This window comes from Melanotaenia boesemani, chromosome 22 (genome assembly GCF_017639745.1).
Source record: "Melanotaenia boesemani isolate fMelBoe1 chromosome 22, fMelBoe1.pri, whole genome shotgun sequence".
Classification (NCBI taxonomy): Eukaryota; Metazoa; Chordata; class Actinopteri; order Atheriniformes; family Melanotaeniidae; genus Melanotaenia; species Melanotaenia boesemani.
In genome coordinates this window covers 9807405-9830417 of record NC_055703.1, presented here as the reverse complement: position 1 = coordinate 9830417, position 23013 = coordinate 9807405, and the positions used below count along the sequence as shown (strand labels likewise).

Genomic DNA, 23013 nt, shown 5'->3' with positions numbered 1-23013 from the left:
CTGACTGTTCTCAATTCACTCCTACCACCCACCAGAGGTCATTATCACCGTTCCTCTGAGACAACATGCCACATCTTTGTGAGGTTTCTGTTTTATTCTACAAATCATGTACCACATAAGTGAGACAATGTCTTTATGTAACCTGTCTGAAAAATATTTTTTGTGTTTGATTTTTGGGTGTTTTGGGGGCACTTGAGTTTCCCTCAGTTTATTTGCCTTGTATGCCTGCCATGATCAGCTTCTGGCAAGCGAAGCCTGAATATTTTTGCTTCTTTTGTCTCTGTATCTTTTGCTTCACAATAATACGCCAGATGTGAATATGTGAGTATAGCAGCTTGTACCTGGTATAAGTATTATGTAATAAGAAGACAGTTGAGAACTGCAATGTTCAACATGCTGCAGTTTATCTATGTTTAACATGTTTTCTCTCCTTCCTTTTCTCTTTTGGCTTTCCTGACAAGCCTCCTTCTCCTCTGTCATGTCAAACCTTTTTGGGCACAGATCCATTGTACAGAAACAAGACTCTGGCATACCCTCTGGCAACATGTTGGGTTTTATTAGTAAGACATTCAAAGGAGATTTTTGGCTTCCAATGTCAGAATGAGGATTCTCTCACACTACTCAGTCTCAGTGGAGTCTCTTTTGTAGCCTGTCCATTCATTAACAAAGCCAGACAAGAAGGTGCAACTCATCCAGACATGAAAACTTCCAGAGTACTATAATCACATTACAATGTCTGCTTCTTTAGCTGCTAAACAGGAAAGACTTTAGCAACTTTTAACTATTATCTGGTCGAGATTAGTTAATAAAGGAGATAATGCCTTTACAGTAGGCTTGTGGCTCCAAAACTTGGGAATTACCTTCCAAAGTCAATTAAATGTTCCCTTTCTATTAAGTTTTAAAACACAGCTGAAGACGTATTTGTTCTCATTGGCTTTTTAGCTGAACTCTTAAATCCTTATTTTTCACTGAACTCGTTTTAGTATCACTTTGTGTGTTTTTCTTTGTGTTTTTAAACTGTCTTCATCTTTCTCTGTGTATGCATGTGTGTGTGTGTGTGTGTAGAACATTGAAATGTCCTTAATAAATATTTTATTTAAAAAAAGGATAATCCCCCGTTCCCCAAACAGATTGCAATAGCCTGTTCAATCTGTTGTTTTCTATGGTAATATGTATACTCCACAAATAAAACTTAAATCCTGCTAATCTGTTACTTTGACAGAAACTGAAACATTTTTTTACCTGAGTGATGTATTAGTCTGAATTGAACACTAGAGGGCGCTACAAACTAAACTGAGTTGATTGAGTCACTCAAAAGTCAGTTTATCATTTTATTTATTGTGCGTTATTTAAAACATGTTTGCAAGCTCGCTAACACTTTTCAATCTTAAAAGATGGCACTATCATGTTCAGAAAGCAATATAAGAGCTGGAGCTGACCGCGTGCCAAGCAACCACATATTGTCTTTTCCCGTGACGGTGACACGACCGAAACGTGTTATCAAAATATTTCATCTTCACTGTCACAATTATGCCGGTTTGAAATAAAGATCTTTCCAGGAAACAGTTTATTCTTTGTGTGCTTTGAAAATAATTGCGTACTTGGGTGCCATCGACCAGCACTGGATGTACAGAGTTCATGTCACTCGCCAAAAACATTTCTGGTAATGGACGGATCCGCCCTTTTTTCCAATCAAAACAAGTCACGCTACTAAACAAAAATGCAAGCGTTTGTTGAGTTTTTAAAACGGTATGTTTTTGTTTGTTTTGTTTGTCGGCATTTTGCTGCCTTGCTTCGTAGATTGTAGGACTGTCTAGCGACACAGAGAGAAAGGGAAGGAAACACAACAAAGCCTGTTGATGCTACATTATCAACAGTACGTAAAATCCTACACTCTTGGGTCATATTTAATGTTTCGTTGTGTACTTACTTTGTAAATATTTTTGTCGTCGCTTTACATTATACTGACATGTCACTTTACTTCGCAGAGATAAAAAGTTCAAATGTACTCTACATTATGAATTTTTGAAGTCAAACGATAGGCTATGTAAAGGATTTTGTTATTGCTTGTCCTGCAATGACAGAGTTTTCAAAGGATCGTGAATGCAGCATAGTTGACAAGCCACAGATCCGGAGCAAGGCGGAATGAACCAGTCTGTCAGGCAGCTGCCGGAAACGCGTAACGCGTGAATTAAACGTCCAAAATAAAGGCGCTGCTAGGCTAATTTATTTGTAGAGCGCATTTTATGTACAGAAGAATTCAAAGTGCTTTACATAAAACTTTAGAAAGCATTAACGGTGGAGCAAAGAAAGCATTAAAAGGTATTAAAAGGCAGCAACAAAAACAAAAAATCACAATCAAATCATGATAAAATAATAAATTAAATTGAAATTATTAAAAGCAAGATAAGTTAAAAGTTATCATGCAGATTTTATGCTTATTTTGTTCCACTTGTTTTCAGCATAACAGCTAAATGCTGCTTCTCCATGTTGAGTCTGGACTCTGGTCTGGACTAGTTGACCAGAGTCTTTGGATCTAAGAGCTCTGCTAGATTTATATTCTCTGAACATATCACAGATGTATTCTGGGCCTAAACCGTTCTGGGATTTGTAAACAATCAGTAGGCTATTAAAATCTATTCTGTGACTGACTGTGATGAAATCATGCACTTATGCCCAAGTTGATATTGTTTGATGAATTCATGGTTTTGTATTTAAACAAAATGACTTACAAAAAAACTAGAAAAAAAAATAAATTTATATGCACTGCCTCCAGCACTACATGACAGCACCTGGGTCCAACTGTATTCATAGCAGTCTTACTATTACTTAATTATGATGTCCCATCTTGTTTGAATTCTTGCTTGTGTTGATCTTACTCTCAAATGTAAGTCGCTTTGCAAAAAGCGTCCTCTAAATGACTGTAGAATAGAATAGAAAGTCAGTGTAAAGATTTTAAAACTGGTGAAACATATGCCATTGGCTGATTTTGTTTTTTGATGTTTTGATGTGATATCTATCCTATGTGTGTGTTCTGGCTGCAAAATCAATTTCCGTCTGGGGACAATAAAGGATCTGAATTGAATTGAATTGAATTGAATTGAATTGAATTGAATTGAATTGAATTGAACTGAACTGAATTGAATTGAATTGAATTGAATTGAACTGAATTGAATTGAATGTGTTTAGATCTCTTAGTTCTTGTTAAAACTCTAGCAGCAGCGTTTTGTATGAGCTGCGGATGTTTAATGATCTTTTTAGGAAATCCTGTTAAAAGACCATTACAGTAATCCAGCCTACTGGAGATGAATGCATGGGTAAGTTTGCCCTGGTCTTTTTGGGAAACCAAACTTTAAATTCTGTTTATGTTTCTGAGTTGGTAAAAAGCTCTATCACTCCAAGATTACAAACAGGATCATACAGGACAAACGGGATCCATGCATAGACAGGTGCTGCAGGATGGTTAATAATTGTTTTATTGTAAAAGAACGTACCGGAAGTAATGTTTTGGTTTTTGAAGGCCGGTGTTCTACTTGACTAGCTGGAAGATGACGTTAAATCTGCAGTGTGAGGGTGGGGAGTCTTAGTTGGAGTTTTTTCACGTCTAGTCATTAAAAACATGTTGACAGGACTTCATCGTTTAATTTTTTTATTTATTTATTTATTTTAATTGTTGATAGGATTTATATCTGGAGTGCTAATATATTATTTCCGTGAAAGCCAAAATATCGCTCGATGAAACTAAACAACAATGGCCGTTTTTAAACCGGTAGGTTAGTTTTGTTTTCGTTCAAGCAGACGCTCCTCTGCGAGATAAACAAACCGGGTTGGCTTGAATTGAGTTCCTCGAGGGACCCAAGAACCGGTCTAGCACTATCAAATTGAAGGGGGGCAAAGAGGTTTGTAGTTTGTTTTTATATTTGTATTTTAAATGTGTCTTGTTCCAATTTAGCTTTTTAGTTTACGAGCTATCCAAATGTCTCTGGTGTGCCGGTGGGTAATAAACTAGCTGCAACTAGCTAACTTATCATTTCTTCTCATGTTATTTTGGTCCATCTTCAGTCTACTCAAGCCACGTGGATGACCTAAATTGCCATAGATTTCAAATGTCTGTCTCCATACGACTTAAATTGTGCTATGTGAACAACTGAGGACTTATTTTAACTTCTTTGCTGTCTTACAGCTTGTCTGTACCTCCAGCCTTTTCCTTGCCTGTGTCAACAATGGAGACCACTCAGTTGACCTTAACTGTCAGTGGAGAAACATCTCCAGGTATGTCTAAACTTTAACTTGACTAATCCTCCAGCATCCTCATATGTGGACGTAATCCGATGCTTTTGATCATTATTGTTTTTTACTCTCACACAATTCAATTCAGAAACGTGATACGCATACGCTTTTGCACACATATCAAGTGAAATGAGGTTTAAACAGCTGCCATGTTTCTCAGTATTAGCCATTGTCGGTTTTTATTTTCATATACTGTTAAAGCTTCAAGTAAAGTGCTACATTGGCCATTTTTAGGTGAGGTGATTGCAGTCGTGGGAAGCTGTGAATCCCTGGGATGCTGGAAATATCAAAAAGCTGTGACCTTACGTCCTCTCAGTGATGAGGGGTATGTATAACTTTATATATATTGAACCTCCAATCATATCCAGATTCTTGTTAAATAGTGAATAGTAGTCCCCTGGGAAAATGTCTATAATAATTGGTGTGTGCTTTGTTAATAACAGACACACATGGACCACAACAATCACCGTACCTAGAGGTGTTGCTACCAAGTATCGCTATTTCAAGGGCTTCTTTCTGCAGTCAAAGGTGAGTTTTTTAAGTCGTTCAGTGACTAATTTGCTTAATATTGTCACAGATCTACTAATGATGCTGTAGCCTAGTCATTTGTTGTCAACAAGATAATTGTTGGATTTGTTTGTATAATTCTTTGAATATGCCTTTAAGTACCATTGCATGTATTGTGATTTCATCAACTAATGCATGTCCTTTTGCAGCTCATCAAAAAGAGAGAAGAAATTGTTTTTGTTTTGTTGTCTTTGTTGTTTCATAGCTCAAAGTCACCACAAACTATATAACAAATGATGCCTTTTGAGTTTATAGGATCAAAATTAGTAGGATCTATTAGCCAAAACTGCAGTTGCAATCATCCTGTAGACCAGGGGTGGCCAACGTCGGTCCTCAAGAGCCACAATCCTGCAGTTTTCCATGCATCCCTGCACACCTGACTCAAATTAAATGGATCCAACAGCCTATAAGAATTTGCACAATGACTCATTAGTTTGAGTCAGGTGTGTCGGTGCAGGGATGCATGGAAAACCTGCAGGATTGTGGCTCTCGAGGATTGACGTTGGCCACGCCTGCTCTAGACCTTTGCAGATCTCCACTGTTAATGGATGAAAGCAGCTGTTGAGATCTGAATGCTTGGACTACATTTGATTATTTTTGCTTTTATTTTGTTTCCTCTGTCTTGGTGTCTGGAGAGAAGTTTCTTTAAACCAGATCCACTAGATGTTTCATTAACAGAAAACTTCATGTTCATGTTTGTGTTAGCTTCTGCAGCGATAGTGAGCGCAGCAGCTGTGAGCAGAGTATTTGGGTTGCTCTGTAGACCCCGGGGGCCACCACTTAAGTTTATATGACCTGAATACTTAAAGCTGCTTCTCACATATTTCTGTTTAAATGTCAAGCTGGAAGTTGGCTTGGAGTAGGGTGTTCTTGCACAATAATGGATGCATGTAGCTTTTGTCCCCCCACACATTCCATGACCAGAGTGAAGACCTGTCATTTAATAGTTTTTATTTTTTGTTAGTATCCAGGTATTATTATAACTCAAGCAGATATGAAGCATCTTAAATGCTTAATTATTACGTATTATGTAGTGGGGATTTTGTGGAAAAGTTTGCTGTTTTTTTTCTATTCTGTGTGCACCAGCTTCTCATGTGTGGTGTAATGTACATGTTTATTTATGTCCAGTCACTTGAGATGCATGCTTTAGTGATCTTACATGTGTAGAGCTGTCTTGTGATCATGGTCAATACCGGGTGTGAACAGAAACAGCTCAAGGTCAATTCTGTGGAATATCCGGCTCCAAACAAACTGTCCACCTGGTTTGTTTTTATCTGTCCTGGGCCTGCACTGATCCTCTGCTAAGCTAATCTTTCCACATGTTATACATTTAAATGAGCAAACCTAGCTGGGATCAGGTCTGCTGAAAAAGAGGAAAGTGGAGTGGATTTGTTACTACAGTTTATGGTGACTTTGTAGCCTGAGTCAGGGCGTGGTGGTTTGTTATGTTTTTTTTTTTTTTTTTTCTTGTTTTGTTTTGCTTTCCTTTCAGAGTGGAGCTCACTTTGTGTTAGACTTAACCTGTTTTGACTTGATTTCCGCATGTTTCTCTCTTGTTCTGTATTGTAAGACTTGCTATTGTGTAGTTGGCCATTAGTCTGTGAACTGAAACTTGCCAATGTCTTAATTTAACAGCTACTTATAAGACAGTATGGGCAATATAAACAGGGTAAAACCACTTACTGATTTGTTTAGTTGCTGCAGACTTTACTAATGCTGGGTACAGTTTTAATAAAATACTACCATTATGTCATTTTTAGAATAGATAGCTAAAAATACATTGCAGTACCATTGCTAAAGTTAATGAAATCACTATGACACACATGTAAAAAGAGCACTTTAATATCCAGCTAAAGAAATGTTACCAGGGTTAATTTGTCTTCCCTTCACTAACAAATCAACTTTTCAGATTCAACTCATGGTGGCTGACTGCCCTAGCTGGGGGATTGGTGACTATGCCAACTCTTAATTCCTTTCTCACCCTCTGGTCCAAAGATGCCTTTGAGGACCAAGCTGAGCAGTAGTTCTATCTATCTGATTTGAAAAGCCTAACATTGTACCCAACATTGGAATTGCAGAGTGCAGATGGTCCCTGTCAAGTGATAGTCAATATGTGGGAGACCCATCATCAGCCCCGCACGATGAGCCCCACAGGTATAGACCAACAAAAAAACGGTGCACGGTTTGGTTGGGTTTGGTAAAGTGTGTCATACTCAAACCTCCCATTCCCTGTCCTGTCAATAGAGTGCATTCGAGTTAATCCAATTTGAGGAAGCTTTTAATGTTTTTGGGCAGCTAATATTCATAATAGACTGCAGTGTTTTCTTCTCAAACACTATAATTTACTGGTAACCTTCTGAACGTCTTGCTTTTTCTGCTGTTGTGTGTGTGTGTGTGTGTATACTTTTGGGAAGAAAAGGAAAAGCACTTGCTGGACTTAGCTGTAGCCACAGAGAAAACACTGCAGAGCAATAGCTATTATGACCTGTTATCATAGATCCTACTAAGTAAAAGATTTTGTGTTGGCCTTATGCAAACAAAGCTTTTGCTTATATAGTTGCAGCTATGTCCACACCCTACCTAATGTCCTTTTTATCGCAGCCTATCACCATATATTTATCTTGTTTTGTTGTTTCTAACTCTTGTTAAAACTACTGTCTAAGATCCTGCTAACGTAACCACACTGTTCTGCTGATATTAAGTATTTCTATTTATTAATGCTATAGTCATTTTTTTTAAGTTGAGGCAAGTCAGAGCAAACCAGTGCAGGCTTCAACTGAAAGAACATTTTAAATGTTTAAAGATAAATTTATAGTTTAATTTGACTGGTGGAAATGCTCTGGTTTGATCTGACTTCAGCTTCTGTGTTGCTGAGATCCTTTATCCCATTTTTAATGCTATTCTCTTTTATTGCAGCTGCACAACAGGATATTAACGATGGAGAATTTGGAATTTACAGTAAGTTAGAGTAAAAAAAAAAAAAGAAAAATAAACAGCTATTAAACAGTAACAGAAAGAGTTGTAAATGTTTGCTTTATGTAGGTTTAAAGTAAGTAAAATCTCTTTGATCCAGCAGCATTGCCATCCTATATTGACCACTGATTCAAACACTTGCTCTGCTTTGTACTGTTCAGGTTATGGGGTCATTCATTGTACCCAGACAAAGAGAAACCTCTCTGCTTTTGTAGCTAGTGCTAACGCTGTACTCAGCTTTCATGATGGACAAAAGTCGATCCTCTGCCTAATCAAACGCTGTCCTCTTTTTCTATAGATGGGGTGAATTGTGTTGACTCAGGGTGGCTGACATGCCAGACGGAAATTCGCCTGCGTTTGCACTATTCTAAGATGCCTCCAGTGTCCATCACTAAGAAGAAATTCAAGAAGTCTCGCTTCAGGTGTGGATTACATAACATTCAAATTTAACATCCTAGAAAGTCCAGCGTGAAAGCAACATGAGATGTATCATTGCAGTGTTGCTCCTTCCCTGCAAACCTGTAATCTAAGTGGGATAGCAGTGAAAACAGCAGCTAAGAGAGACGGATAACTGGACTGAACTTTTATTTATGCATGAGAATAGAAATTACTTATAATTTGTCCTACATATTCAGGATTAAGCTGACGTTAGAGGGCTTTGAGGAAGAGGAGGATGAAGAGGAGGAAAACGAGCTCAGTCCTTCATCATGGCACAAGATAACCACCACTCTGGAGATCAGTATGATCAGTGCTAATGGGTATAAGTCACGCCACTCACAGCCAGAGTGTGGTTACGCCCTGGATTCGTCCCAGTGGACAGAGTACAGCATTCACACCATGGACCCTGATAACCTGGAGCTCACTTTTGAGTTCTTCGAGGTACAACTCTAAAAAATCTGTACACAATAAAGAGAGTAAACAGCATATGTTGATGATTTTATCATGATATGTTTAATAAGGGCTGTGCTAATTCTGTCTTTGGTTACAGGAGGATCTGAGTGAGCATGTAGTTCAGGGGGACATCCATCCAGGACATGTGGGAACAGCCTGTCTCCTCTCTTCTTCATTTTTGGAGAGCGGCAAGGACTTGGGTGTAGTTACACTTCCCATAATGGGCCGAAACTCAAGGCAGACCATCGGGAAAGTAAGAGGTAAGTTTGTTTTGGCTTTTTCCTAATATATTTACATTTCTTGAAGATTTTTTTTGTCCTCCTCTGCAAAAATGTTCAATAAAAAGAAATTTTGAGTTCTCGTTTGCTTTCCCGTTGTCCATTTTTATCCATTTTGTTTTCTGTGTTTCAGTGGATTACCTGGTGATCAGACCGATCCAGGAGTTCCAGTGTGACATGAGCTCATCGTACACAAAGCACTGGAAGAAAAGAAGCACTCTGGATGTGGGTCACAGAGGAGCAGGAAGCACACATGCAGCCAAGTGGGTCGCAGAGACAATCTGTACCTCATAAATGAAAGAAAACAGAAGTTATTCTTGTTGTGAATCATAAATACTTTCATGTACTTTATTTTTATATGATTATGACTCTGCTCTTATCAGATTTGGGGGGAAATGCTGCAGATTTGCAGAACTCATTATAGAAAAAATTGTTTTTTACATCTGCTTTTGCACATGTAGTTAAAATCAAACACCAGACAGGCAAAGGATGTAAATATGTGCTGTTTGGTGTGATAAATCACATGATTTTAAGCTCATGTCCTAATAATTTGCATAGAAGTGTCAGCAGCTCATAGAAAATGTACATCTAAATGATGTTGCCGACATTAAAGCGTCATTCGTTTCTTGTTTTCTATTTTGTAATTTACAGACACCACAGAGTTCGAGAGAACACAATAGCCTCATTTAAAAGTGCTGCAAAGCATGTAAGTCACTAAGATGATTAACGTTAGCGTGAATGCTACCACTGAAATCTCAGCTGTTTCAATAGGCTTATATTTGTTCATTTAGGGTGCAGCCTTTGTAGAGTTCGACGTTCACCTCTCCAAAGATGCTGTGCCCATAGTGTACCACGATCTAACTTGCTGTATCTCCACTAAAAAGGTAAATTTAAGGCTTGTTTTTGTTTCACTGTCTCCTGTTGTAACTTGTATTGGACTAATAATTTTATCTCCGACCCTGTAGAAAAATGACCAGAATCTGGAGCTTATTGAGGTCCCAGTGAAAGACCTGACCTTTGACCAGCTGCAGCTTCTGAAGGTAAAACCTCTAGTTTAACTTGCCTGTCTAGTTTATGTTAGTCGGCAAGTTAAAGCCTGACTGTGAGGACTCTTTAAGCTGAATAGCTGACATAAAAAGTTAAAGTTGAGTACCTGCTTTAGTTCTGTATGATGGCGCAGTTGGGGGGAGTTGAAATGAACTCTCTGAGTTCCTGGAGGTACTCTGTATGTTTCCTGTGCAGTATCTAAAGACTAAAAGTTGCAACAGTTAATTGCATGCATAAAAATAGAATCAGATTAAGTACACCAAATCTGAATTTGGTTTGGCTTGCACTGTAGTTTAAACTCCACCGGATGTGTGGTAAGAGGCCATTTTTTACGAAAAACAATTACTTGCCCAGCTTCTTAAAGGTCATCAAACTCACCCTGCTTCAAATAGCTGTGGCAAAAAGTACAACACAAACAGAATAATTAATCAAGTCCCATAGAATATATTTATTCTGCCCTCATTAACATTTATTCTTATAACATTATTATAAATAACAGCTACAGCTGAAACCAGCGAAAAGAAAACTGCTACTATAGGGCAGGAATGGACTTGTTTATCACTCTAAAAACTTTAAACAAGCAGCTTGTTATTATTACATGCTATTGATGCTGAATTACATCATTTGTCACCTATTTTGTTGCATAGCTGGCCCATGTCACTGCAATGAAAGGAAGTGACCACAAAGGTATGCACCATTCCTCATTTACTACATCCAGTTTTTGATTAGCTTGTTTTTTTTTTTTTTTTTTTTTTATTTAAATATAAGATAAAAATTTTATATTAAATACAAATGGATGAATCTCAATGTCTACAGGGCTGTGCAAACAACAAAAAGGGTTACAGACAACTTTTCTGTCTGCAAATATTCATTTGCATAAAACAGAGCTTGTAAAGTCTGCACATAAACCAGCAGCCACCGACTTTTTACAGCTGCAACATTTTCTGATAAAAGATATTTTCAACAAAGTCTTTGTTTTGATGTCAGCTGTGCTTGCTTGTAAAATGACTGAAGATATTTGTATGTATGCGCCGCTCTGAGAGATGCTGCTCGGATGCATGAAAAGCACGCTTTCTCTGCGATGTCCTGGTGACACTCTTTCATGGAATTAAACCATGGTGTAAGGCTGGTGGGTTTTAAAACAAAGTACACACAAAGCTTTAGCTTTAGCACCCATAGCATCATATTATATCAGCATATGATTTATTACATACCTCATTATGTAAAAGTTAAATTACTGCCCAGTTCTAGGCAGCAGGCTCAATTTCATAAGCTGTGTTACACAAATTACTTCATGTTTTCTTGTGGGTTATTGACTAAAACCCTGACATGAACTAAATTTTAAACAAAGATTTCTTTGTTTTTGTCATCTTACCTCACAGAGATGTGGAACTGAATGTATTGTATCACTGAATCTGCGGATAAATTGAATTATGTGCGTGAACAATCCTTCTGCTTTGTTTGTTGTGCAGATCTTCTGGAGGACGAGGATGAAATTGATGAACATCAGCCGTTCCCCTCACTGTCACAGGTAAATGACTTACTGATGATAACCAGTAATTACATGTCTACTTGTCATGTCACAGTAAAATAATCATCTTTCGCTGTATTTCTGAAGATTTTCCAAGCTGTTCCTGAACATGTCGGCTTCAACATTGAGCTCAAATGGATCTGCCAAATGAAAGTAAGCGCCCTAAAGCAGAATTAAAATGATAATTGTCAACATGAGCTAATGCTTTTGATATGTTGTATTTACAGGATGAGTCATGGGATGGAAACTTATCCTCCTACTTCAACATGAACAAGTTCCTGGACATTGTCCTGTCCTGTGTGCTGCAGAAAGGTGGAAAAAGACGCATCGTCTTCTCCTGTTTTGACCCAGATGTTTGCACAATGTAAGAGCAGCTAAGAATTTACAACTGTACAAACTGCATATTTATGAAAGATTCATGTAATAGTTTATGTAACAAGTAGCAAATGTTTGGTATATTTGACAAATGAAAAAGTTATTGTTTCAGAAGCTTTTATCAGTTTATCTTGAAGCATTGGAAAACATCACTGACTCTGAAACAGCTTAATGAATTTTTTTTGTATCTTATCTGTAAGAAATCTGTGTGTATTTGTCCGTCAGGGTGCGTCATAAGCAGAACAAGTACCCCATCCTCTTCCTAACTCAGGGAATCTCTGACAAGTATCCTGAGCTGATGGACATTCGTTGCCAGACCACTCAAATTGCTATCAGCTTTGCTCAGAGTGAAAATATTCTGGTGAGAGATTTATTGTATATGCTGTAATTCTGGTTAGAATTAAAAAAATCCTTTTGCTTAATTTCACAATTTTACACTCCTTAAATTTGAACCCTTTCTGCTCTTGACCAAAATACGCTACAAATGTGAAAGAATTATGTGGATGTTCTCCAGATGTCTCCTTTCATGTGCTGGATTTGTCTATTTCTTTTTCAGGGAATCAGTGCCCACACTGAAGAACTGTTGAAGCGCCTTAACTACATTGGGGAAGCTCAGTCTAAAGGCCTGGTGGTGTTCAGCTGGGGGGATGACAACAACGACCACGAAACCAGAAGGAAGCTGAGAGAGCAGGGAATTGACGGCCTCATCTATGATAGGTAGGCTAAATTTCTCTAGACACCACATTAATCCATACACTGCAGACTATAAACACAATGTGTTGTGTATTGTGTGTGAAAGGTCCATGGAAGAAGAAGTAGGGATTTTATGTTGTCTCATCAAACTTTGCACCTAGACTTGTCGTTATTATTACACTATCACCTGATATAAACAATCTGAACTTAATGCTAAATTATCTCTACAGTTGTTTGTATTCACCTGTGTATAAATGGCTTTATGGGCCCAACATAAGTATTATATTTAGCTATTAATAATGGCTCTGATTTGGTGCTTGTGTGCTCTTCAGTTTTTTTATACAGCTTATTATGTTACTTGAACATTTTATATCACATATCAGGCATATGTTAGGTTCAACTCTTTCACTTCTCACATGTAAATTATTGACCGAGATCTGCTGTCTATGATTTTATTATGTTATGACTAGTTTGTGTGTCACTGTTGTTTACACACTGGTACATGCTGGTGTACTCAGAGCATAATTCTTGAAATGATATAAAAACACATTTTGAGGCTAAATTCTTGCTTAACTTGTAAATATCTGGGTAAATTACTGCCTGTTGTTTATTTTAATTTATCATCTGATATGCATTGGGAAATGTGTGGTTTTCCGTCACTGTGGTCATGACAGCAGCTGTCATGGGTCATTATACTTGAACATTTACCAATCCTGTTTTTTTTCTAGTACAGATAGCAGACTTTCCTGTTCCTCTTTCCTTTTTTCTTTTAACATCTTTGTCCCCTGCCTTCTAAAATAAAAATGAAACACCCTCATAGAAGAGTTCTGGCTTGGGCTACATCCAGATTACTGTGCAGGCCTTTCAGGTTCATCCAAGTGGCAGCTCCTTTTCATGCTACTGTTGAAACAGCAAGTTTTTAAGGGATTACAATGTTACATAATGTAACACTGGCAGACGTGTTATCCATTTGGCACCAGTTGCTTTGGAAAAAAAAAAGCCTTGATTATTCATTAGCTCGTTATGAAATCAATGCACAGGATGTGCTAGTATTATGTAAAGGTTCAAATAGATTCCTCTGCTCTTAGCAAAAGCCATGTGGACATCAGAGTGTTTGTTCAGCTGTTTCACTTCTGTGTATCACTATATGGTGACATTTGCTCTATAATCATGTCTGGACTTTGTCCCAGGCATTTCATAGAAAGTAGTGCAAAGCATGTGTTACTGTTGCTGCAGCCCAGCTCAGCCCCACACATTTCAGGTGTAACCATTTTACCTGATACAAAAATCTGATATCTCCAACTTGTTGTTATAACTGTGCCTCTTTCTTCCAGAATTTGTGAAAGCTTGGTGCCATATTTTGACTCAAGTTCTCCAGATTCGTGTAATGTCCCCCTGGTTCCTGTATTTTGTTTATTTACTCACTGTACACCCCTTAGCTTGTTTTTGGTTCCCCCTTTAGATAGTACCTGAATGAATCGTACTCATTAAATGCTGCAAGAACACAATAATGTTCCTTGAAAATGACAAACGAGTCAGTTGACTTCTTGTGTATCCTGCGCCATACTGGTGGCAATGGATATTTAAGCTATGTAGACATTTTTAAAAGTATGATTTTATTTTAAATACTTGATTGGTCAGCTGCCTTGTTTATCATTTTTATGCTAATTTCTTTAGCTAAAAACTAGGGCACTTCCAGCTTTTTTTTAAATGCCTGCGCATTGTTTACGTTTTGTGAAAAGTCTCCTTTCTTATGCTTGATTTTATACTTGAATTTGATACAAAAGTGGCAGCGAGAGTGAATGGCTTGTTAAATGCATGAGACTTGCGTGGTACATCGGCTGCAGTTTGGATGACTTTTAACTGCTGGTCTTCACCAAATTAGCTAAAAGAAGATGTATGAGGTGTCATAGCACAAAACCACATTGGCAATCATGCATACTGACCTTGATCCAAAGTTGCCTGCATTTAGACTTCGTATGAATGAATTTTCACCTCAGAAACTTTGCAAGGTACATTTTTCACTAATGTATTTTGAACTTTGAAAATACATCATCAGCACCTATCCAGCCTGTGGATGATCTGTCTACCTGTTGTGTTGACAGTTTGATTTGTATTTATTTATTTTTTTTTTTACAGTACGGGTGATCGCACTGGACTATCTTTGACCCACTACCCTTATTTGGTTTAAACCTTTAAGCTTAACACAGTCAGAATCTGTTTGAGATGAGAAAAAATCATGCTTTAGTTTTTTTGTAATTCTGGGTTCTCAAAGCTGGTGGCAAGTTTCCTCATAATGTGTTCCCTCTAGACATGGACAACACTGTGGACTTCATTTGCTCTCCCAGACAGATAGTAAAGTGCTGAAATTTTTTTTTTTATACGTGACTTAATCTACTCTGCTGCAGGCTGTAAAAGCAAACCACCCAAAGTAAATGATAAGCAAGTGCTTAGCCCCAAGTAAACTCGCCAACCAACTAATGATCTTATCTTGTGGCAAGCCTTTCCATTATCAGTGAAAAGCTGGCAGGAAAGGCTCCTTCCTGCAGTCCCAGTGACAACCAGTGCAATCATTCCCCAAGCTGCAAACATATGCAGCAGATATTGTTTGAATTAATGTGGCTGCATAAAAAAATGTGGTGTAGATTCTGTGTGTTACTGATTTGTTTTATATTTTAGAGCCAAACTTGATTTTTTTAAATATATAATTCTATATTATGTCTTATGGAAATTTGTGTAAAAGTTGAATAAAGTTTCAAGAACTGAATCCGCATCAGAACCAGAACGTGGTTTACATAAATTGTTACCTAAACTAATGCTTCTAACCAAATTATTTAATGCAGTGGGATAAGTTAAGAAGATTTTGTAAGTGTGAAGAATCTTGTTTGACGCATTAGTTTGGAGTAACTGTTGTCACCGATGCTAACCGCAAGGATGTTTCTTTCCTCTCTTCAGTATCTGCGATGCCCAAGGAGAGCAGTCAAACATCTTCCAGGTAGAGGAGAAACACTCCCTGCAGGAGGTTATTACAGAGGAGACCCTTAAGAGCTCAACATGCTCTTGCTACTCCATTCCCTGCTCCATGGCACACTGCATTGCCTCCAAAGTATGCGGTGGTAGCGCAGAGTCCGATTCTGGTCTCAGCTCTTCATGAACACCCCTCAGCGTCTACCTTTCAACACAGCTTAATGTATATACACACTGAGGTTGGCCAAGGTAGGGTCAGAGGATTAAACAAAGCATGTTTGCTCATTAAAGACAAAAAATGGAACATATTTTGTCTTTTTTTCTCAGACATTTTCATATGTATACTTTTTGTTTCAAAGGCTGGATATAAGACCAAAACATAAAAAAAAAGTCCAAAGATAATACATTTAGTTACTTTATTTTCCCTCAAAGACAAGACCCTTTTTATTCAGAACAGTCTGACCAAAGATTCCCATCACAGTGGTCCTTTGGAAAATTATACTTCAAAAAGCATAGGAGTCAAAAGTTTGTACACACTTTCCCATTTAGTCTAATGAGAAAATGTGTCCCAAGTTTTTACTGGTAGTGAAATTAAAACCATTTAAAAACATTTATGGGTCTTAAAGAGTTAGAAAATGTTTGTCACAGGGTCGCTATGGTGCAGGATCATGCTAGTTTTTGTTTCTTTTGCTGTTATTTATGTACATGTAGCCATTACTTTAAGTGACAAGTAATATCTGATACAATTTCTAGCCAATCCATCAGTTACCAGGTTAGTTCTGCATACAAGTACAAGACGTTGTGCACCAGGATAATAGTGCAAGTTGCCAATAAAATCAGTTCAGACCAACTCGGTGCTCTAATAAAAGAACTACATGAATGATTAAGTTTCTCTTGAATGAAGAGATGTAGGTAAAAGCACTTTTTCCACCTTTTAATGCCTTTAAACTTTTGTTTATTGGCTTAGTTATTAATGGCTGTTATTGTACATGGCACATTGAATACTGTATGTACTGTATCCTTCAGCTTTCCATCTACTTGATTTGAGGAAAAGCTGAGAATGTTTTATGTTTTTTGCAATGGTGCCTTAACAGGTAAAAATATTAGTTGTTTCTAGCCTTTTCTGTGAAAATCTGCAACACCTGACTTCTCATCTGTTAGAATGAACTACCTTCAACTTCATTCATGTAAATGCTGTTTAACTTCACATGTCCAAAGTGACGCATGAATGCATCTGTAGTATATTGTTTTGTACAGTTTTGTCTCATTGCACAGTCTCTGAACTCATTGTTGCATGCTCCGTGCATCTATGTGGTTCAGCAACAAGGAAGAATGAACAGTGTAGAATAACTTGGACTTGTAATGTAAATAAAATAAAAAAATATATTTGATTATTTTGTCTACAGCTTTTTTTTTAATAAAGTTTTTGTTGCAGCTGCTTCTCGTTTAAAGGATAATTCAATGATAATTCTAAACCAGAGCAAATCAATCTCTTCATTACCATGGATCGCAATGATTCTGAATCCTTTTCAAGAATCTTAATATGAATGGGTGACAGCTGGAATATTACCTTGATCTGAGATGCAATTACAAAAATAATCTAGATTTACAAAACCTAACCAACAAATTTTCTGATAATTATTTCCATTCTATTGTACATCTAAACTAATTTGTCATTGGAGTAGTTATACCAAGAAGCTCATGTTTTTAACCCATGTTTACAGTTTACAGTGGTATGTAAACAGTTACATTTAAACACTCAATCATCAAACGCCAATATAAAATTTAAGCAGTACCATGAAATTAAATGACCTTGTCTGTTATTAGTAAGTATATAGCTACAAATAACTATTGCTTCTACAGACTATAGTATACTGGGAGCATAACACTTATAGAAATGTCAAAAATTAATAAAATGGCATTAAAGACTGTAGAAACATGATAGCATCATCCCAAATAATGAATTAGTCATAGCATTATCACAGTGGTGGTCTCTCTGGTCTCAGGTCATAGGCAACATGTAAAGGGCTCAATAGAACCCTTACATTATCAAATGTAAAAAAGATATTTGAATAATTACAGTATTAATGTGGGCTGTCTGTCAGTTACAGCTTCTGGACCCTTAACAAAGCAGTCTTGTAAAGCTATAAGAAAATATATAAAAGGGGAAAGTATTAATATCACACAGCTTCAATAGCAGCTTTGACATTAAACACACATCATGGCGTTGCAGTTTAGCAACTAAGCAATGATTAGTGCAGCACAAGCTAAGTCAATAACAGTAGAGGGTCATGATGAAATCAGGTTTCTTATCATCCGGTGTCTGGGCAGTATCACTGTGAACTTTGAAACAGATTTGTTATCACTGATCAATCTTTTCATTTACAACACCAGCTGTCTGCCGCTGTGTATCCTTCAGCAATGCAAGAGATCTGAATAAAAAAAGAGGTTTATGAGCACATCAGTTTTCACAAATAGTTGTTTAAACTGGTGACACGCATGAATAATGTGTTAGAGCAAGGGGTTATTATTCTATGCAGGCTACAATGCACCCTGTGAAATTACAAATCATTTATTTTCTACACTATTTATAAATTTTATTTATGAGACTAAGCCTTATGCATCTGTAAACAAAAAAAAGAGTATACTTTAAGCATATATGATTGTTTGAACTTTGCTGCTATCATACTGTGTCATTTTAAATTAGACTTTTTTCTGTAATTCAATCTCAAATTATTAGCTCATGTGCTGTAAAGTGGCTGTGATGGTTTAAATAATTTAAATTAAGTACAAGATTTTCCTTTTAGATGTATACAACAGAGTTAAAATAGGCTTCAAATGCCTCAAAAATGAACTTCAGTGTGGTACTACCCATCACTGAACGTCTATTATAAATCTGAAACCAGATGAGACAATAAATTAGACGTGCTTTGATAAATAGTTCTTTGCACTGTACTATCCTATGTCAAAATAAATGTGTGTTTTTTTTTGTGTTTTTTTTTAGCATTTTCTCGACCAAAATCCCCTTTAGTGGAGGTGTAGGAAAAAAACTGAACGAACTAAATATGGTGTTTTAGCGCCCTCTGCTGTCTATAAAAACAATCTGCACTTTATGTTGCCACCTCTTTGGAATCCTGCAACAAAATATTTTGCATTAATTTACGAGAATTATTTTAATTTTAAAAAATGTTTTTTTTTTTTCTTTTGTATTAACAAAAATCCAAAAGATCAAAATGATTTTTACGATTCCTCTCAGATAATTAAAAAAAAGATTGGAAACTTGGTCTGTAGTTTCTGTTCTCTGTACATAACACACACACAAGCTGCGTACAATATGTCCTGCAACCTTTTCTCCCATCCTTCTGGATTAATTACTCTCCTCATTGCCTGTGATCCCTGGGAGCGTCTGAGCCGTTAGCCGTCCTCTGCCTCTCGCTGGTGGGCACGTAGATGGCAGCGCTCGCCCATTCATCACCTTGACTTTGGGAAGAGAGACACTAGGGATGGAGCGTGTGGGCGAATGAGGGTATAAGAGAGGGAGAGCGTAGAAGTGAAGGTGAGAGAAAGGTGGTGGGAGAAGGGGAGCAGAAAAAGGCAGATCCCCTCTGACAGAGGTCCTGATTAAAAATTTAAAATGTTGCAGTTTTGTTGGTTCCAGAGGTTCAGATTATAATGTATAGATTGCTGATGTGTTTCTCAAAGGTGGAGGAATAGGCAGGGTGGGAGGAAGGTGGGTGAAGAAGAGCACTGGGATTTGAGAATAAACACATCGTTAATGGAGCAACCAATGACGAAGCTGAACTTAGCTTCCGATTCGCGCAGCCTCCGATTCGCTAGTTAAGGGAAATTTTTTTAAGGGACCCTTAAGTCAGAACGCAAGTGACTGTATTTCTCTATTAACCCTGCGTTTTACTGATACTCAATGCCTGTCTTACATTATTCTACAGAGCCTACTGAATCTGAAAAACATAGTTTGTGATTTGTGAAACCTTTCTCTGATTTGTGAAAATGCAATAAAATCAGATTTCACTCATTTTCTGCCATTTTTACCCATAATACCTGGTCCAGATGTTATAGTATCACACTGATTCAGGTCAAACCTGTCCTAGATTATTCTACAGAGTCTACTGAATCTGAAAAACATAGTTTGTGATTTGTGAAACCTTTCTCTGATTTGTGAAAATGCAATAAAGTCAGATTTCACTCATTTATTTGTTTTTTTGTTTTGTTTTGCATTTTTGTCATTGAAAAAGGCCATCACTTAAAAATAAGCTTTGATAACCTTTGTCGAGATCCACATTAGGTAAATCAATTTAGTCCTTTATTGTTAAATGTTAGAATATGAAATTTAACCAAAGGAATGTTATGTTGCGTGGAATTGCTTGCTCTATGTCCAACCCTCCTCCTTTATCCGGGCTTGGGACCGGCAAAGTGACACAAAAGAGACACTTTGGCAGAGTTACTTAGGTTTTTTTTTGTTGTTTTATTTTTTTTTTTTTTTTTTTTTTTTTTCTTACTTTTAGTTTAGTTTCTAACCTTGTGCTCCACTTAGAAGCCTATAATGAGTCACAGTAAAACATGAACATTTTTTGTCAGAAATATAACATTCTTAACTATTTTTTGGGATAGACAGTTTTAACTTTAACAACATCAACAATCTAAATGAACCAAACTGAAACAACAGGAATGACTGTGGCATTGTGAGAAAATTACAGTGCAGCTGTAATTCAGGCTCATTGTTTTGTTTTGTTTGTTTGTTTTTTTGTTTTGTTTTCAGAACCCCCTGCTGTGCTGGCTCACAGAAAGAGTTCATCATCTTCATTTTGTTCAAGGCTTTCTATGCCAGGTTCAGCAACTGAGGGAGTGGTCTTGAATGAGTAAGCAGCTGATGTTCCAAAAAGCTGCAAAACATCATCAGGCAGCTTGTGCTCATAGCAAGCCTCACCAGACAACTTGAGACCATATCGGACATACAGGACGGAGTTAAGGGTCTGCAAAGACATTCGATTTCTAAGTTTGCTTTTTACCACACTCATCTGGCTGAATAATCTCTCAACTTCAGCATTTGAGTGTGGCAAGGACAACACAGAAACAGCAGCCATGGCAAGTTCTTGAAACGGGTTGATACCAGCTGCATCCCTGAACTTCCAAATTTCATTCCAGAAGCCCAGTGTGTTTTTTGTTTTGTTTTTGTTTGTCCTGCAGCACACGCTGCTCGTTCACGACAGTAACACTGCACAGCAAATGGCTGGCCTGCGGAATCTCAGGGACAGTATGGCTGCAGATCTGCGCCGCCCCCCGAGTGGGGTTTCTGGTCATGGCTTACTAGTGGACCATGGTGGACTGTGATATTAAGGGTGTGTGCTCCATTCCTGTCAGTATTGATTCTGTTTTGCATTCTGATTTCTTGTGTGATTCCATGTCTTAAATCCATGATTTCTCAAGCAATTTCACATGCTTATGTTCAACAACTTATATTGTCACGGGAGTATGCTCCACTCCCAGTTGATGCTACAGACACAGGTCTGTAATGTTCACTGTTATGATGCCTGTATTGAAAATGTGAAGACAAGTGATACAGTCTGATACTTTGAAAAGTGAACTTCATTTTATATTTGCATTTCTTCACATATTTTGATTCATGTTTTTGATTTATGTTTGGTTTGTGCTTGGAATTATTGATAACTTTAAATGTCAAACAGGAGGGAAATGTTAGAGTAAGCAGAAGCTGACAGTTTTAAGTTGACAGTTTAAAGTTTCTCCCTTAAGCTTGGGTAATGATTTGCAGTCTCACCTGCTCTGCAGAGGACAGGATGTGGTGGTCACTGCTCTGTGTGATAAGGGTCATGAAGTGATGTATGCTGATGTGTTTCCCTGTTTGAACTTTGCTTGAACTTTGCTTGCTCTACTGAAGTGCGAAATCTGCTCAACAAAGAGGCTGCGCTGGGGTTGAGACTTCAGAGACACCAGACACTCTCTGAGTGCTGAACCACCGTCTCTCCCCATCGCGATGAAGCTGACTTCACTCTGAGTTCTTTGTGTCTTATTTTATGATAGAAAAATACCCATCATAGATATTTGTATATCTTAGTTTATATGTATTCATACTGTTAAACTGTTTCAAAACATCCCTAAAAGTTTTTATGTATTTATATATTTTAGTTATTGACATATATATATATATATATATATATATATATATATATATATATATATATATATATATATATATATGTTTTGCATAATTTTCTGTTTTTTAATGTTTATTTTTGTTGATTTTTACATTTTATGTATGGATTTGTTTTGTACATTGTATTTTCTTCTATCTAAATTTATACATGGATATTTTTATATCTTAGTTTATATGTATTCATACTGTTTTTTTTTTGTCCACTCGTATGATTTCTATAGTTTGCAACTGTCAAAATATCTTTTCAGCATTTTGCATGTGTTTGAGACCATCCCATCAATATTTTAAACTGGAGAGCCAGGTTCTTCAGAGATGCTGACAGACTTCACTCTATCTGTCACCTCTTCAGCAATTAAGCTTGTCAATGAATCCGATTTCTGGAGTTCAATGTCCTCTTTGATTTTTAAAACTTCTGCAAAAGTCTTGGGTACAGCATGACCTGCTGTGGCCAAAGTGTCCTCCTTGCAGATGAATTGTCTCCCTGACTAAATTTGTGATGATTGTTACCACTTAAAAAAAGAGCTCTTTTAAAAGAACTTCGGCCTCCTCATCTGGGTCTCCAGATATCCGTTTGACACTCTGAGACCAGGTCAGCTTTCCAAAACAGGATTCAACTACTGGACAAATCAAATCCATTAAAATGGCCTCCGGTGTCTGATGAATTAGAAAAGGGCTCGTTGGTTCCATAAACTTATTCATTTTCTCTGAGAATGTTCTATGAATTTTCATGTTGCGTTATAAATATCTGGTCCAGTTTTGACAAAGAGATGCGCGTATTCTCCAGCTTCTATCTGTAGAATTACAAAATGTCTAAAAGCTGTGATAGGTTTTTTTTGGGATATTGATATGTGTATTTTGTTTATTGAATTTATTGTTTATTTAGTATTTTTATATATTTTATTTCTGTATGTTTGTGTATTTTTATATTTTAATAACTTTTTGTGTTTTTTTTTTATATTTTTGTTATTTATATATATATGTGTGTGTATGTGTGTGTGTATATAAATATGTGTATACACACACACATATACAGAAGGGCTGGGCGATGTACGAAAAATAATAAAATCTTGATTATTCTTTCTTTTATTTTCCGATAATCTGACGATATCCTTTAAAATGTGTTATTTGTTTCTTTGTTTTTTAAAATTGTCTCATCTATGGAAAGACACAGCAATTCAGAACAATGGTTTTTTATTGTTTTATTTTTAAAG

The 23013-nt window shown here is 37.0% G+C and overlaps 1 protein-coding gene across 2 annotated transcripts; it reads left to right on the top strand.

Moving 5' to 3' along the window:
• The first annotated feature begins 3544 nt into the window (after positions 1 to 3544).
• On the top strand, positions 3545 to 15985 carry gpcpd1 (glycerophosphocholine phosphodiesterase 1). Of its 2 annotated transcripts, XM_041975096.1 has the most exons (20): positions 3545 to 3899; positions 4184 to 4272; positions 4525 to 4615; positions 4734 to 4818; positions 6936 to 7011; positions 7774 to 7815; positions 8129 to 8252; positions 8466 to 8709; positions 8819 to 8981; positions 9133 to 9262; positions 9651 to 9705; positions 9791 to 9883; positions 9965 to 10039; positions 10694 to 10733; positions 11519 to 11577; positions 11665 to 11730; positions 11805 to 11941; positions 12178 to 12313; positions 12509 to 12669; positions 15601 to 15985. In XM_041975096.1, exons 2-20 carry the CDS (start codon positions 4224 to 4226, stop codon positions 15797 to 15799), a joined length of 2025 nt encoding a protein of 674 aa, XP_041831030.1. In that variant the 5' UTR covers positions 3545 to 3899; positions 4184 to 4223; the 3' UTR covers positions 15800 to 15985. The 2 variants fall into 2 exon arrangements, with proteins under 2 accessions (XP_041831030.1, XP_041831031.1); XM_041975097.1 differs by lacking the exons at positions 3545 to 3899; positions 4184 to 4272; positions 4525 to 4615; positions 6936 to 7011.
• Positions 15986 to 23013: the final 7028 nt, after the last annotated feature.

Coding starts and splice junctions, on each gene's coding strand:
- gpcpd1 (XM_041975096.1), top strand. CDS start 4,224: ATGGAGACCACTCAGTTGACCTTAACTGTCAGTGGAGAAACATCTCCA. Junction 7,816..8,128: donor TGGAGAATTTGGAATTTACA/GTAAGTTAGAGT, acceptor CTTTTTCTATAG/ATGGGGTGAATTGTGTTGAC. Junction 12,314..12,508: donor CTCAGAGTGAAAATATTCTG/GTGAGAGATTTA, acceptor TTTCTTTTTCAG/GGAATCAGTGCCCACACTGA.